Genomic DNA, 18,186 nt, shown 5'->3' on the forward strand with positions numbered 1-18,186 from the left:
GCATGAATTTCACTTCAAGGGACCATCTATTGAACACCAGTTAACCAAAGAGGAAGAGATGAAAACTTCATCACCATGACAGAGGAATGCAATAAAAGTAGCAATACAGCAGAAAAATCCTACACAACACAGAAAGGCTATATGAATAAGTGCTTTCCACCACCAGTTCCTCCGATTTCCTACCAATAACCATGTTATGATAATAGCTCTGCTTGTTAAACTAAGAAAATATTTTATCATAGAAAACATTGCAACTGGAGACTAAAAGAAACAAGGAAACCTTAATAATAATAATAATAAAAAAAATTGCCAGTATCAGATCAGTTATCAGTGTTCAACTATCTTAAAGATTGCACTAACCATAGAATTAGTCACAGATGGTTCAACCTGAAGGATTTACTGTCCTCTCATTCATTATCTGTCTAGACTAACAGGAGGCACAGGCACACACTGAAAGTTTACAAAGACTAGCAGTTTTCATGCACTAGGGCTGTCCTGCATCCTCTGTTTTAGAAAGTGACAACAGGATTAGAAAGGAAAGCTTTAAATCTATGATCAGTCAAAACAAGAAGTACCACACAAAACATGGAAAATGTTATTTTACTTGTTTTTTGTTAGATCTAAATGATGAATTGTAAACCACCATCCTTTTAAACATCTCTTGTGGCTGCAAAAGAAAGAAAATTGCCAAACCAGGAATTAACTTTTTGCTGTAAATAAGTATCACCTACTCACAAATAATCTCACTGCTTTTTTTGCTCTTCTAGGGACTGAACCACACTTGCATTTGTTAGTGCTTGTTCACTGTACCATTTCAAAATGAAAGAACACACCCAGTGAAATAGTACTGAATATAAAGAGGAAAGAATTCTAGAGCAAGTACGTAAGTAATGCACATTTCCGTACCATAAGATTTCGTTAAAATATTTTCCATGACTCCTTTTATCCCTAATCTCTACAGAACAGTGCTGGGTTCTCTTCTCCATGTTTTTTGAAAAACATGTGGACAAAATGCTAGACAAGTAATTTCCAAAATATTGAAAAGACATGACAACTATATGTTATACATTCAAGATTTGCTCTCCTAGCAGGGAATATCTTATAATGAAAGGTGAATTCCATTACTAAATTCCTCATGAAGTTGATAAGCTGAAAGAAAAGATATGTGTATTTGGGCTCATCCTGAAAGAAGCAATTATCTAAATACCAATTACTAGTACAGGTTCATTGTACATAAAGAAAAATTCCTCCTGAACTTAACTGACTTATTTCTGAGTGGTCTTGCTTAATTTGGATATCTACAAGTAATTTCACAATATCGATTAATCACTGCTGGATTTTATTTTATTATGTTGGGCTTCAATGATTTTAATCCCGTATCGGTTCTGTTCTTCTTTCACTTCCAGGGCATTAACAAAATGTTACACTGTAGTTTGGACTCACTTAAAATAAAGAACCTCTTATTATGTTACAAAAATTTTCAAAAATAAAATGGGCCAAAAAAAAAATTGTACAAAACACTCTTCGCACCTCTCTAGCCTCCACTCAAAACCCTGTATCAAATCAGGTAACCTGAGTCTTCGGAAACAAAAGAACAACTTTCTACAGACTAAACTATAGTATTTACATTTCCAAACTCAATTTGCTTTAAAACAAATGACTATGTATCAGTTTCACTACTGATTCTATCAGTGTCCTATAGTCATACCATTACTTGGAAAAATATATATATTCCTGAGTTAATGAAAGATTTGTGGTCTGCATTTAATTAAAACAAAGACTGAGTTTTTGTCTTGAAGGACTTTTGGGGCAAGTCTGGCAAGTTTTTCCACAAAACTCTTCAGCCTCTCTTTAGCCACTTTGAAAAAGAAAAAAAATATTTCCTTTTCAACATAGATGGTTTTGGTATAGCTATGGCCAATAATTACTGAAATTTCCAATCATCACACGTCTTACTGCACAGTATCTAAGCACCTGTCTGAGGTCCCTTGACTGCAGTCCTGAAGAATCAGGCTTCAAATCTTGCAAATTAGAGGAAAGCTTAAATATTCATTCCTCCTTTCAGAAATGCTGCATCCAACCACAAAGGAGTGAAAAAAAATCTTTAGTAGCAGCAAGCACATCAAAGCCTTCTAACTTGCACAACAGGATGTTTGCGATAGTTGGAGAGCAGAGACTAATGTTCATGTTGGTTTTGCATCTCTGAAAACCCAACCACTAAATCATAACAATCCTCTCCTGTTCTCTGAGCCAAAATATAATTAGCTTTGCTATGAGTGTGTTCCAATTCACTCTAGTACAGCAGAGACAAACAGTTATCACTGATTTTGACCCACAGCAGCCCTTAGTGTTCAAGGCTACACTCAAGGTTTAATCCTCACCCATCATTTCCCTACTTACAAGTGCAAACAATTTCATTTTCATGAACTATTAGAATATCTGGGAATTCTGACCTGAGTTCAGTTAATATGAAAACTTAAGTCACAAACTTCACTGTTCCTATCTGGCCCACCTACCTTCCAGATAACAGGAATGTTTTACCCAGTCTTGTATGTTTATTTTATTCTTATGTTCATGCTTTTCATCTTCTTTACTAGTGAATTGCTCAAGTATAGGCTCACTTGATTAGCTGTTTGAATCAAGTAAATCTAACAAGAATTGTTTCTAGAGTTTGGTATTCAGGACAGCTAAATTCACATAAAAACAAGGTAGAAGAAATTATGCGCATTATGTCATATTAAGACAAAGACTGGAGTTCCATAAGGTGTGTGAAATCTAGCAAGACAAGAAATAGCAGAAGATACCTTTGCCTTTGATGATACTTCTGTTTGCTAAGAGAAGCTGAACCGGTTGTGTATCTGAACCATTGACTTAAACAAGGATCGTCCGCCTGCCCCCGCCCCCCCAAAGTCCCCCCCAAACCCCACATTCCTTCTGCATAAAATCAAATTATAATTCTCATAGATTTCTGGAGACAGGCAGGTACCTCCTTGTCTGTTTTGTCATACACTGGCCTTTTCATTTTTTAATAGAAGTAGCCTCCCTCTTTGCTTTGGTATCCATGCAAGTCTTACCCCACATACTACTGTGACTTCATTGCAGCCAATGAGTTACTTACTGCATTAAGTCATAAAAGGAAGTAAGAGGCAACATGTCTACAAAAAATTTATAGACTGATGTTTCTCTCAAAGTCCTATCAGAATATTGCTCCCACTGAAACTGTGATCTTCCAACTAATACAAGGCAGTTTGGGAATGAAGATGATTGACTTCTGAAACATTTTAGCGGACTTGTGATTTGGAAAATATGCATGCATGCATAACAAATCATAAGAAATTTCCCTATGGAGGTGGATCTTATTGCCAGTTTCTCAAACTAACTGTAGGCAGTCAGTATCAAAAAAACAGAAGCAACATTTTCAATTTTTACAAAGACTGTCTGATCACACATAAGGGTATTATCAATTTTGCAAGCTAGTTTATATTTGCACACCAGGCATTTATTTTCAAGAGCTAGATTATATTAGCTGCAGATTATGATTTTACTCTGTTTATTCCTCCTCTAAGGAATTTCAAATTGCTCAGAGATGCTGAATTACTGAACACAATCAAAATGAAAGCTCCAAAGCTCCAATGCATACAACTGAAGGAAATGTCTATGCTAGAGGGATTTGAATTTATTTTTAGTTTGTGTACCTGCCTTCTCTTGAGTGACTTATAAAAACTGCTTTCATTTTTCATTTCAATCCATTTATAATATAGAAGTTTCAAGATGACCATGTCTGTGGGAAAACTAGTTACTAAGTATCACTAAAATTTGTTCAAACTGTAACTGGGAAAATAAAGAAACGAGTACCTAAATTATTAAAGCAGAAAATGACAAAAAAAATCCATCCCACTTAAATTAAAGACAGCCAGGAATATTGTGCCCATCATTTATTGTCAGATATAGCATAAGCTATAATGTAATTAAATAAATGAAATGCAAATGTGATGTATTTTCCATCACTTAGAAAGCTCACATGTTGCAATACACTGCCTTGCTCACATAAATGTACATATGCGCACATGTCCACACACATGCACATAACAGACACACAACTCTAACTGTAATAGCATAAGTCATGATGACCCTCGAGAATAAATACTACTAACTGGTCCATTAGCTATCTTTGATGAATTTTCAGGGCTGTTATTTGGGAGCTATCACCTGTCAGAGCAGTATTTCTCTTTTTTTTTTTTTTTCCTCCCCCCCGCCCCCCACCCCCGGTAAGCCTTGGCTCACCTTCCCTCATATACCACAATTCCAAAAGATGGTACATGGTTGGTTCTAAAGTATTTAGCCTAAGGGGTTTTTCTTCATTTACATTTGAAATGGAAAAAAATAAGAAAAAGAATCTGATTGTGAGGCAACTTTGCAGTAGCACTGCATGACCAGTATACTGGAGTCTAAGATAAAACAATAAACTTTTTTTCTCTGGAAATTAAATGAGTTATATATCTACATTTCAAGTATGTTCATGACTATTTACAAAGGAAAAATACAGTGTAATTAATTTTTATTATTTCATTTCTGACAAACGAATTCAGAATTTATAAAAATATACCGGCATGTGAATAAATGAAAAATAAGGTCTACAGAGTCTAAGGCTCTACACTGCTCTGGAATTATGCACCCCAGTACAAAAATTGTCACTAAGAGTGACTTTTAGATCATGGGGGAAAAAAAAAAAAAAAAGGGAAAAATACCCTTTTGTACTTACCATTAGTGATCATTTGAAAATCTACATGAATTTTTGTTAGCAGAAAACAAGATAAGCATTGATTCTTTGAGGACAAGTCAACAACAAATCCCACAGTACTGTAGCACTCTGAGAAAGAACATTAAAAGGCTTACCAGGGCCTCCGATTTGATTGTTGGCCTAACCATAAAGTTTGGGTCAGGATGCAGCATGACTGGTTTAGAGACTATTGGTACCCCTGGATGTCGTTGGGTAGGTGGACTTGGAGCAAGTTGCTATGGGGTTAATTTAAGAAAATTACAATTCACAATATAATTTGTACAAATCTGCCATTTCACCAAGATGCCTCAATACAAATAGTTTATGGTAATTAATTTGATGACAGTAATACAACAAAGGGCTTACAGAGTTATTTAAAGACTTACAAAGTTAACAAGCCAAAACATAATTTCTCTTGCATCCAAATAGCAGTTTTTTCCCCTAAACTCTGACCTCACCAGCAAGATTATGGAAAAATCTCATCCCTGCTTTTGGCATTTATCCCATAAAGGCAATGAACTGAATGAGAAACTACAGGAAAAAAAAAATGCTAGAGTTGAGTGCAAGAACATAGTGAACCTGAAATGAGATTTTAACTAATCTATGGCTCAATAGATCTTTTAAGATGAAATTCAGCAGGACTGCAGTGATCAGCTTTCCCATAAAGAATTTCAAGTTAACTTATCCTGACTTAAGAGCAAGGGTTAGTTATGCTAATTACCTACCCTTGACTCTACAAAGTAGAGATACCCAGAGGCATCTGAGACCTAATCATCCAGCACGTACTAACCCGATTGTACACTTCTCACTGTCAAAACTCCCACTGACGTCAAGCATAGTTTTATTCATGAAAAGAGTTCAAAACTGCGCCCCGTGGGTTTAGTTTCTGACTTAACCCCAGCAACTCTCAGCACACGCTTGTCGATGTTTCTCATAGGAAATGTGATGTATTCCAGATTTTGTTCATATAGTACAAGCTGTATCCTCTGAAATTATTTGAATTGCTTCCAGCAAATTGGTTAAGCCAACTTTTTTTTTTTTAATAGGGGAATTTTGGGGGTGTTTTTTGTTTGTCTATCCTTTTTCTTTTTTTCCTTTTTGAAATAATTTAAGAAAATTTTTGGAACCAGATCTTTGAAAGTCCTTGTGGATATCCCTCAACTAATGTTGTTCCACACAGTAAAATATACTGTATAGTTAAGATTTCTGATCTTAAAAGAATCTGCAGGTTCACACATATCAATTTGGTAAAGTTGTACTGGAACTGGATGATTTCTCCTGGAGCTGCACAATTTAACGAAGCTGGTGAAGGGTCTGGAGCACAGGCCTTATGAGGAGCGGCTGAGGGAACTGGGATTGTTTAGCCTAGAGAAGAGGAGGCTGAGGGGAGACCCTATTGCTCTCTACAACTACCTGAAAGGAGGTTGTAGTGAGGTGGGTGTTGGTCTCTTCTCCTAAGTAGTTAGTGATAGGACGAGAGGAAATGGGCTTAAGCTGCGCCAGGGGAGGTTTAGGTTGGATATTAGGAAAAATTTCTTCACGGAAAGGGTAGTCAAGCATTGGAACAGGCTGCCCAGAGAGGTGGCCCAGAGAGTCACCATACCTGGAAGTGTTCAAAAAATGTGTAGACGTGGCACTTCGGGACATGGTTTAGTCTAGTCTACCCTTGACTGGTTTAGTGTGGACTTGGTAGTGTAGGTTAATGGTTGGACTGGATGATCTTAAAGGTCTTTTCCAACCTAAGCAATTCTATGATTCTATGGTTTAGAGAGACTTTTCTAGAGTGCCTCAGAATGGGGAAACCTGACATCCAGCCACCCTGAATCAAAATCAGTGCAAAGAGTTATCAAACAAATATTGGTTCTTCTGAGAAGAAAGCTTGCTGCTTAGCACCCATTATGTTTAAAATATAGTTTGGTCCTAGCTCCTTTTGTCTGTCTTGACAGAAGAACAAAGTATATGACATACAGACACACCAAGCATGCAAACATGGACTGTGTATTTGTATATAAAAGTGAGTACACGAATCCCACTACAGCGCTTAGCAAAGGGAATTATGATGAAACAGCTGCCATCTCCTAAAGTGAGATCTGGCACAAGATTTCTTATATTTGATCTTCCTGAAGCGTTGAAATATGAAGTCCTCAGACCATTAGGAGTCATTTCCACTACCTGGTGTTAGGTAGCTTGTAACACAGCTATGGATCCTAGCACATGAATGCAAGTGCTGAACTTTAAATAAATTAGCCATGCAGAGTCAAACCCTTGACATTAGCATTACATGGGAAGAAGTTCATAAAACTACAGTCATTATTAACAGTACATGACATACCAGTGGATTGCTTGACACAGAAGATACTTTGCCGATGTGGGAGGTGTTTCTTACAACCTAAACAGTAACAGACTTAGTACTGGGTCCATATAAAGTATATAGCTAATAATAATTTTGAGAAACAGATCAATTTGTACTAGATTTTTTTTTTTTCCAAGGATATATTTGACAGCATTTCATTCCTTTTGTCAGGTATTTTTTGAGCTGAATTTGAAATTAAACGATCTGGGGCAAAAAAAAAAAGGCCAACAACTTAGCAACATAGAGAAGATTTACCAGTTTGAATAATATTAGAAAAATAAACTTATGGGACAACAACAGTTGTCTTATTTTTGGCTTTAGCCGGCATAAACACAAGATCTTTTATCGCTGAAGTCAAATAAATGCACTGCTTCTGCTTATCTGTGGTATTAAAAACTTTTTAAAAAGCGGCAAGGATAAATTGTCCAGCTTGTGATTTTTCTTCCATGTCTGAAACCACATCAGGAATACTGGTTATCTACTTATAAACAAAGCAGCTTTGGCTCAGTATTAATACTTCACTAAGAGCTTAGTTCTTTCCTTATATACACTAATTATATTCAGTGTAACTGGCTTAATTTTTAAGGCTAGGGTTTTTTTTGTTGTTGTTGTTTGTTGATGCCTGATGTATTTTTCTTTAATCATTAACCTCTTTTCTGTAACATATCTGCCAGAAACATGTATTGGAATATATGGGTTTGGGGTCAGATCCAGGATGGCAGTTCCTATATTACTTCTTTTATCTGAATATTTTCTATTAGTGTTAGGAGAATGTATTCCTCCTCTGAACACTAGTATTTTGTACACTTGTGGCTTTTCACATCATTTTTATTTTGCAAATAACTTGGAAAACCTTTTATCCATAAGAACATCCGACATCTCCATTTCAGTGGATCTAGCATATTCTTGGCACTTCAAACATGCAAACCACATAGATCAAGCACTATCAGAGGTCTACTTCAGTTTATAAGAGATTCATAATTCACATTAGGGCAATTATTCACATAGAAATAATCTGCCAGTTTCCCCTGATTAATTTGCATATTCTTCCCCACACCAACCAGAATTATGCAAAAGCAAAGCCTAGTAATTCCGAGTAAGCATGCAAAAAAAAGTAAAAACCAACAATGCAGCCAGTCAATCCATGCAGAAAACTGTGTAGGAAAGAAATGACCATATGGGATCCTCGTTTGCAGTTCGAAACAAGTCAGAATCTTTTGCCATAAAAGTGAGTACATGAATCCCACTACAGCGCTTAGCAAAGGGAATTATGATGAAACAGCTGCCATTTCTCTCCTAAAGTGAGATCTGGCACAAAATTTCTTATATTTGATCTTCTTTTGGACCGAGATTGTAATAAGGAGAAAGTCAAAATATTTTCTCATAGAAATTCCTAACTCCTGTGCATCCAAAAAATACAAAACCAGTTACCAACTCTAGTTCATTTAGAAGTATTTTACTGGTAATTTATACTGTGTTGATGTTTTACAAGCTTGAGCTTCTGATTTTAAGCTAATTCTCTTTGTCCACTCTTCTCATCTAACAAAGCAATTTGATGACATATTTAAAACACTTTCACAAGTCACTTTCACTACACAAATATTTTTCTCAAATTTAACTATGAGTTAAATCTACTGCCTGCCATTGCTTTTTTTTTTTTTTTTTTAAATAATCCTTAAACACTCAAGTCCAAATTGTCTTTTTAACTGATACATTCTGCCCAAGTTACCTGCATGTGGTAGGGTTACAAAGTACATAGGAAGGAGAGAGCAAAACCCTCTCGACTTAAATTAAAAAAAAAAAAAGAATGAAAATAAAACTACTTCTGGACGGCATTCACTACTATGAAACAACAAAGCCACCTCATTCCTTCTTTTAACACTGCATATGGCAGATGGGTAGATCCAGTGGATAAAGTGGGTGATGGAACAGGGGAGGGAGGACAGTCAGGGGAGGTAGAGGCACATGCATTCAAACAGATCATGAGGTCACCTGGGAAGCTGGCGTTACTGCCAGGGCTGGACCTCTTGGAAGTAGAACATTTGATGTAGGAAGTGGATGAGCTGATGCTGCTGGAGTAACAGTGGGTGGTGGTGGCAGAGGTGGTGCCACACATTGTTTAGGCTTGTCAACTTCATCTAAGTTTATATCATCAAGATCTGTGGTATGAAGCTGCAGGCCACCAGCAAAACACCGCATTGATGTGGCAGAAGGAGAAGTGGAAGGTCGTCTACTTGCCCACTACGTGCAACAGAACAGAAATCTGGCTTAACAGTTCATCTGCCTGCAACAGGTCTGAATAAATTAATGGCAAATGCTAGAACACCACTCAGCCTAACTGCTCCTGCACAGAAAGCTCTTGGCTTCTCCCACACAGAATACACAAACTTTTTCTCTTTTTAAAAGCACTCCCTGGGATTCCAGTTTAAAAAGAAGAAAACTGGAGTGCTGTGACATTAGCCTTGGCTGTTGCAGCAGGGGGGGATGACACAGACACCCAAAAAACAATACCAAACAAACCACTGCATGGAGTCTTCAGAAGGTAAAAATCATAGGACAAAACAGAGATATCACAACTTTGCCTCTCTAGATCTTATGAATAGAAAGCTCCTTGCAATTTGCTCCTTGCAGGAGAAGAATTACTCCTTTCAAAAGGTGATTATATAAAAGGAAAGTAATCAAAGACAGGCCCTGAAATTCCACGCCATTAAAAAGGGGAAAGGGGCTAAAGTCTGGTGTAAACATAACCAGACATTAATACAAGAGGGGGAAGTAAGCTTAAGCAGCTATCAAAACAAAAAGTTTAGGGTGCTATGAAATTCAGATCCTTAGCAGGTTCTGGACCTTCTAATTTCTGTTAATCAACACCAGATGCATTGTGGGGCTAACAAACTCCAGAGTTTGAACATAATGAGCAGCTCACCCAAAAAATAAGTTCGTGTGCATGAAGAAGGATTCTACATATGCTGTTAGAGTTGCTAACATTTCTTTTATCAGTGATCCAACTGAAGTATTTAAGGAAATCCAGTTGATAGTCTTTCATTTTGCTATTCTGTGCACTCTGCTTAGGAAATATTAGAGATATGAGCTGTCCTACAGACACACGCATCTTAGTCTAATATGACAATACTTCCCTCAAGTGGGTATCTCTGTTGACATTCTTTGGGATCTCCTTATCTGCCATACTCGCCTGTTGGTACTAAAAAAATAGGTATTTCTTTGGCAGAGGTCAAGAGATCTTGACAGCTCTTGTACCCAAGTCGCAGTTTAAGCCTGTAGTATCTGAATATTGTTCAGCTTCAGTAATCCCTCAGAAGCATTCTGGTTTTGTGTTTTACATGAGTTTAACTGCTTGGGTAGTTTTGTAGAAGAATCGTAATAGAATATTTACATATAATGTAATAGAAAAATTGACTGAGAAAATGCAACACAGAGCGCTTGTCTTAAATCAGGGTAGAGCTCTGGAAATACAACAGTGATTTTAATCTGTAATGTTGCCTCTTACCTTACAAAGTAAGGGGGACAAAGATCTAGCAGAACACAGGCAGCCAAATTTAGGTAGCGAGAGAAAACTCAGTATAATCATCCCACTGTCCTAGAGACCTGCACTGAAGAGCCACATGGATCTGAGCCTGAGGCCAGGAAGAACAGAAGACCAGCTGCTTTTTTCAGAGCTGCTCCACATTGACCTGAAGGAAATTCATGCAAGAGTGTTCCCCAAGGGTCCCCTTTGTGGTTGCAGTTTCTTGGGGACCCTGGGGGAGTTCAGCAGATTGCAGTGTTCCTTTTGAAAGCAGCTGTGCTTGGAAGAGAGCCAGAGCAGCAGAATGGTGGGAAAGCCTCACTCCACATCTAGAACCATCAGGCTCTAAGGCACAATCACTATCTGCAACTGCTTTTGTTCAAGGGCACTATTTAAAACACAAAACTGAACCCTATTCTTTGGGAGTTTCTTACCTTTTTGTCATTTTCTTAACCTGTACCTTTATTCCATGCAATACAAAGAAGCATCCAATAGCTCAACATCAATGATGTTTTTATTTGCATAGGATACTAAAAAATATGGCTGGGTATTCTAGTCTCAGTTTTATTATTGGTAGCATGTCCCACCTAGCCCGAACAGCTCACAAGCCAATAAAATTGTCAATTTTGTGGTTATATATACATATATATATGTATACATATATATATACACACATATATATAAAACAAAATAAAATCAGCTCATTAAAATAATAATTTTTTTTCCATAAAATACAGGAGCAACAAATGCTATAGATTGTAATTCATGCTATAGATTGTAATTCATCAATTACTGCCATTTTTTTGCCCTCTCTTAGAATGAAGGCTGAGTGGGAAAGATGAACACAGATTTTTCTCTGGTAAAAACCTGTTGCTTTCAGGAGACAACTAGCGAGTTATTTAGAGATCATGAGATATATGGAGAAGCCGGAATTTTACCTCAGGAGATTCATTCTCCACAGAGGAAATCTGTTCTAACCGCGTCTGACAAAGCCTTTCCACCCAGTGCTGTACCTTTTCTGATTCTTCCAGGTCTTCTCGTTCTGTCTCAGATACCTTAACCATAACATCAGTGCATAAAAAAAGGTTATAGGTATAGTTACGATACAAATACATTTCAAAAGTATGAAATGCCATTTAAATTAGTTTTAGAACTAATTATGCTTTCGAGAATGCTTTCCTATTTTGCTGTCTTTCATTAAATTCATCACTACACATGGACACTCATTAACTGCAGAGGTATCCTTATTTGGGCAAAAACTGACTGTAGAAACAAGCAACCTTGGTAACAGAGTTTTGCAGCGCAACAGCATTTTTTTTAAACTTCACTATCTTTGACATAATTAAACAAGTGTCCTGCTAAGATAATTCCACCAAAGATTCAGCTCATTTTCTTTCAATGTAATTTTGCACTTGATAGGAGACCACAACATACCTCTTGCACAAGACGATTTATTTTCAGTTGTTTTTCTTTCTCCAACATTCCTTCTTTCTCTTTGGCAAGTTTTTGCTCAAACTCCATTTCCTTTTTATTCTTCTTCTGTTCACACAGACTGTCACTTTTTGACTTCTTTCGCTCTTTCCCTTTCTGAGAAGTTTTGATGGCTTTGTTTTTCTTTTTTTTTTTTTTTCTTAGTTAAACAGATTCTTACATCAGCTAAAAACATCGCAAACTTCAAGCTCAGTACATGAGTGCCTGCCTTGAAAATTTCATTACAGTCTGTGCAAGTATGGGGATGTTTTTTTAAAAGAAAATCTAAAGTCCATTTCCCCAGCAATTTGCAGGAATACCTTATCTGGAGAGCCTGTGCACATTAACATTAAGTAGGACAAGATTGGACAGTTCAACATTTTTTCTCCTCTGCAAAGTTACAACATTAGGGCACAAAGGCCCACTGGAAAACTTGGAATATTCAAAGAGTTTTGGTTAGGTCTTGATTTGCCATCTCTCTGTTCTGGCATTTTTATATAAACACAAGACTGACTGCTTTCAGGTAACAGGTGCTCATGTAAAGACAGATGTGACTATTCTATGCATAAAACATCTTAATGCATATGTCCTAAAACCAGCATTGCATGCCTTAATACAACTGAAATAAGCAATTACTAAGGAAAGGCTTAGATCAGTGCAGAAACAGAACTGCTCCCAGGAAAGAACACTACATCACAAAGACCAAGTAGCTCCTACAAGCACTGGATAAAATCTACTCATGTGGAGTGCAACCAAAGAGGAAAACTACATAGTCTTTTTGGAGCCTCTGTTCCTGTTGCCTTCGAAATACACCCTCCGCCTCATTCTAACTTTAACAATGTCACATTTCTGCTACCCTCTCCCGCTTGTACTGGTAGGGCCTAGTTCATATTCAAAAGCCCATGTTCTCCTTTTATTCATCAAAAAGTAAAAAGGAGGAGCAGCTAGCCACTCGCTGTCAATTACTGCCAGTGCCCAGAGAGGCTAAGCTTCGGGTTTGAGTTTACTCTGCTCATTACCATCAGCTACTGACTTTTCATGGTGGTTTTGGGAATTCAAAGCATGAACTTGCTTCGTCCTACATAGCATTATTTGTCTTCCTTCCACCTTTTACATATAATATTGATAATAAAGCCTTGGAAAACAGACATTTTCCCTGGCAGCTACAAAAGTCAATTCTCTCAGTCAAGTAGTGAACTGGAGCTTCGTACTGCTGAGTTCAGTGGGATGTTGTCTATTGCTTCATGGTTAAGTGGTGGTGGTGGATCAATAATAGGAGACAAATTTTTAAAAATTTTAAGTAAAAAAAAAAAGCCAACTTTTCACATCAATGTTTTAACACAAATATAATTCTGTTGGCATGTTTTATTCAAGGCTAATTAGTTTGTACCTTAATAATAATTGCTGATATTATCTTATCCTCTAATAAATTAGAAGATACATTTAGTATTGTCTACTAAATGTAACATCTGGCAGGTCAACCTGCTAGGTAACAACATTTGAAAAATTACTGAATTTAAAGGCACACTAAGCAGTACACATGCCAAAGTGTTCCAGAATATGAACATATATCAGACAATCTTAGCCACATTCACTGCATTCAGATACAACAGGATGAGTCATCCTTTCCATCCATTTTCCCCATGGATTCAGTTTACTTCCTATTAAAGACATTTTTAGTACAGAGTGAAATTTTGGGTTTAAAACAAAATGAAACACACAGTTGGCACTTTGGAGTAGGATGAAAATTCATCACTTCCAGATTTAAAAATATTTCTCTAAGAAGAAGATTAAAAAAATACATCTTTTCAACCTTCTAGTCCACACTGTGTAGTAGAGTTCAACAGGAACTGGGTAAGATCTTCATTACAATATGAAAAGGTATTTGGAGGCTCTCTAAACTGTCTTTATCAGCAGCAATACAGAAGATCACCTATTTGTGTGAAGAGACTGAGTTTTCATAACATGTATTTATGATTTTCAGATAGAAATCCTAACTGTATTGGCTTTCATACAGGTTACACATCCATGATGACTTACAGTCAATAGCAGTACAAAATAGAATCGCAGTGTACCATCATTTCCTATTCTCTATGAAGGAGAATAGGCATTTTCCATCTACACAGAAGGTTAAATTAATAGTCCTAAATAGTGACACAAATACTTCATCCATCAGATACAATCCTGACCACCTCAGAAACGTTGAGTCCTCAGGAGATAGACATATGAACTCTCCTTGACACTTCTACTGCAGTTAATTACAGTCAGCCAGCCAAAAAAAACCCAACCCAAACCAAAACCCAAAACACACAACACAAACACAAAACCCCTATAATATGGCTAATGTACATTGAAAGAAATAAAGAGAACAAAGCAACAGCAGGAATAAAGTATTATCTGAAACTCTAATAATTGAAATGGCAATACTTTAGCAATAACTCTACAGGTATAAAAGAATTCTATCAAGCTTAAACATTTTCAATTGTTTTTGCTCATTCTGTGTGATGTACATGCTTAAAAGCCTTTTGCGTTCAGCACTCCTCTTACTGGGACATTTGCAAAGGCGTAACTGGGAACCATTCAATTTTTGTCTCTGCACTTTTTTTTATACATTATTCTGAGGACTTTTGGAGAACATGAAGACATGCACTGCCTACCTTCTGCAAAGTATTGACATACACTTCCCACTGCAGCTAGCAGGACTTGAAAAGTCCAAAGTGTTCAAAAGGACAAACTCCTAGGCAGATGCATTCCAAACGCATCTTAATTTATGCACATGTTAAAAGAAGAAGCATTTGACTATAAAGAATGTCTAGTAATAACAGAGAAGAAGAAAAAAGAGGAATTAAAATTGAAATGCACAGCAAACAAATCCATATGCCAAACTTTGTACCTTGCGGACTGTGGGAAATTTTCCTTCATACCGATAAAACCATCCAAAAGCTACAAAAAGGTAAAGGAAAAGTTGTTTTTTGAAGAAAAGCCAAGGACTGGTTCAGATTCAGATCAATCCATGCCAATACATGTATCTAATTAAAATTTATTTGAAGGCGCAACAGCAAAGGTTCGATATTACATGGCAAGTTATTAGACAACTTCTTGATCAATTGTGCTAGTACATTTAGTCACAAGTTACCCTTACTCTACTGATACACATTTTATGTTAAGCAAAGCAAATGCAACAAGTAATCTTCATACAGAACCATACAGCCATATGCATTGCTAAGATTTTTATGGTCACAGTCCTACTTTACACTAGTTTATTTAACAAGCCTTCTTAAAATGAAACAGGTATTCAAACTCATTCAAGCTTGTGGCAGAACACAGTGGCATTTGAGGAGACCAGAAAAGCTTGATGTCCTAGGATAAAATATTTTAAGCCAAGTGCATAAATATTAAAAAAAATACATTGCTAAGTAAAAACATACAAAAGAATTTGTTACTGTAATTTTATATAAGAAACACTGATAACACACACAGCTCTCAATACAATCCACCTTTCTGTAGGACTGACAGATTTTGTATTTGTATCAAGGTATCTTTAGAAAGCAATGACAGCAACAGTGTCATAACCTTTCATCATTTACCAAAGGACCACACGTATTGCCCTAGCAAAACCAAATGATCAATTCAGTGTTAAGACTGACTGTCAGGAGGAAGGGAAACACAGGAAGAATCTGAATCAGGATAGGATGTTAAGGCTGAGCAGCAAACCTGTTTGTCCTGCTTCATGATCACTTCATCCATGTCATCTGTTTCAAGTTGGTCATGTGCAACTCCCTTTAAATCTACTAGAGAAACAAAGGAGGAAAGGAGTGAGGAGGTAGAAATGACAGTCTAACTGGAGGTTCCCATGAAATGAAAGAGAGATCAGCAGTGTTTGACTAGAAGTTTCCATGAAATAAAAAGTTAGCAATGGGATATTCTTCCACGTAACTGGGGGGTGGGGGGGTGGGCAGGGAGAGAGAACTCCTGCTTAAATCAAATCAATTTCCAATCCCCTTCAACCCTGAAGAGCAGTTAGGATCTGCATATGGCAAATTAGTCTGCTCTGCTATGAAGGGAAGCCTGCAGAGGTAGGTGGCTTTTCCTGTAATTAAGTCATCAGCTGTTCTGGGGTATCTGGCTTCAAAAAGAAATACCAGCGTTCTACTGTGCTGTCACTGGGGTAAATGCTATACAGAGAAAACGCTGTCCTGAAGAATCAGAAAACTAAATGGATAAAAGACAGTTGCAGAAGAAATATTTCCCCATCTCAGTTTCTCATCCATGAAAAGTTAAGTGACTTCCCCAAAGTCACACAAAAAAATAACACAATCAGGTTAGGAACCACCCCAGGTCTCCCTTAAGTTATGCAATACCTGCTCCACAAGCACTTTCCACTTTTTCCTTTGTCTAATACCATTTTAGTACACTCTCCACCTACTACCTATAGCTTCCAACTTAGCTTCTTAACTGCAAATTAAGCTCCAAGTGTCTTAAATTCTTTTGGACAACTCAGACTTACACTTCAGGGCAATTCTTCATGGAAAAGTTGCAGTGTACAAACAGTACCTCATCAGTCTCTTGATTAATTCTGAAGCAGACTGCCCAATGATATCAAATCAATTTTCAGGCTGTGCAGACTACAGCCTGTTTGTGAAAGATTTGCTGCAATGGATGAAAAGAGAAAAAAGACAGGAAAAAGGAGAACAGGGGAAGAAGATAAGATAGATTCAGTAAGGAAAATGATAGTGGGGGGTGGATAGAAAAACAAGAAGTAAGGAAAAGGTGTTTCAAAGTCTATAGGTAATCCACATTTGAAAAAGCAGGATTTTTTTTTTCTTCCATTCTGACAGATGGTCTATTTAAGATATTAACAGGTCTGCTACAGCACCTCACAGACAGATGCTTGAATTTTGCAAGTTCTTAGAAATGTGCCTAGCTTTCTCACAATTAGGTCACTAAGAATTGTTTCAAAGTTCTGATTGCATGCTTTTAATTAGTACATGCTTACATGCTTTGCTACCCAAGCTCTTAGCATGCAAGATTATTTTTGCAATGGTTGTAAACATCGTTACGCCATCACCATTTCAAGATAGTTGTCAGAAGAGCATGAACTGAAGAAAGTGATATGCAGAAAAATGATGTGGTAAATACTTTAGCCTGGGAAGGAATAAATTAGATGTGAAAGGCATGCTGGCAAGAAACAGATTTGTCAAAAGATCTAGGAAAAACACTTAAAAAAAAAGTTGCTGATTCTTAAGAATCTTTGATTTTTCTCTTTTTTTGTCCCGTGTCTTATTGTTGTTTTGCAATAATGGCTTCTGTTGCTTTTTTTTTTTTTTAAATCACATTCAATGTATTAAGTTGTTTACTCAGTTGAGTTGTTTGCTCCTCCTCATGGAAGAGAAGCAAGGGAGCTTCAAGCTACAGCCCCCGAAGACTGCCAAAGTAAGAAAGGACCGAGGTGCTGGTGAAGAGATGAGGGAAAGTATCTTTAGATTTTTCTGAAAATTAAACATTGAATTAGTTTCCTCCAAAGCAAAAGCAGGGATTCCATATCTATCTTTTCTCATTAGAAGCAAGCAGACAAAAATACTCAAAACCCTAACCTCCACACTGATTTAGAGTAAGGGAGAAGAAAGAAAGGTAACAATAGGAATAGTACAAAGTGCATTCGTCCACTCCAAATAAGACTGCAAATCTAGTACTAGTTTTCTACTTTCAAAACACTCCACCTCCCAACATCTCTTCTCAAATATAAAAATAATGTTAAATTATTTGCTGATATGATTAATGCAGAAAGCTCAAACCTAATTCTAAATGAAAGAACAAATCCAAACACTTGTCTCGCCTTCTTCATGCCTTCATTTTCAAAAGTAACAAAACCCAGTAACAAAATGCCCATAAAACCTAAAATATTACTTATTACTAGAAGTAATGTTTTCTTTACTGAGATGAAAGCACTCATATGTATATAAATTAGCATTTGAATATCAGCTTATCCACATGGACATAAAAACATAATCATGTATTGTATAAAAGATGCAGCACTACTTCCATTTGGACAAATAGTGG

The 18,186-nt window shown here is 36.8% G+C and overlaps 1 protein-coding gene across 1 annotated transcript in view; it reads right to left on the bottom strand.

The window, feature by feature from the left end:
* USH1C (USH1 protein network component harmonin) overlaps positions 1–18,186 on the bottom strand; it is a 52,600-nt gene that overhangs the window by 7,136 nt on the left and 27,278 nt on the right. The window contains exons 15-20 of the mRNA XM_075712427.1: positions 15,020–15,069; positions 12,091–12,243; positions 11,595–11,711; positions 9,126–9,374; positions 4,897–5,016; positions 605–667 (exon numbers count right to left, since the gene is read on the bottom strand). Of these exons, the coding sequence (XP_075568542.1) occupies positions 605–667; positions 4,897–5,016; positions 9,126–9,374; positions 11,595–11,711; positions 12,091–12,243; positions 15,020–15,069 (752 nt within the window). The remainder of the gene's footprint in view (positions 1–604; positions 668–4,896; positions 5,017–9,125; positions 9,375–11,594; positions 11,712–12,090; positions 12,244–15,019; positions 15,070–18,186) is intronic.

Source organism: Pelecanus crispus, chromosome 6, assembly GCF_030463565.1.
Source record: "Pelecanus crispus isolate bPelCri1 chromosome 6, bPelCri1.pri, whole genome shotgun sequence".
NCBI classification, from domain to species: Eukaryota; Metazoa; Chordata; class Aves; order Pelecaniformes; family Pelecanidae; genus Pelecanus; species Pelecanus crispus.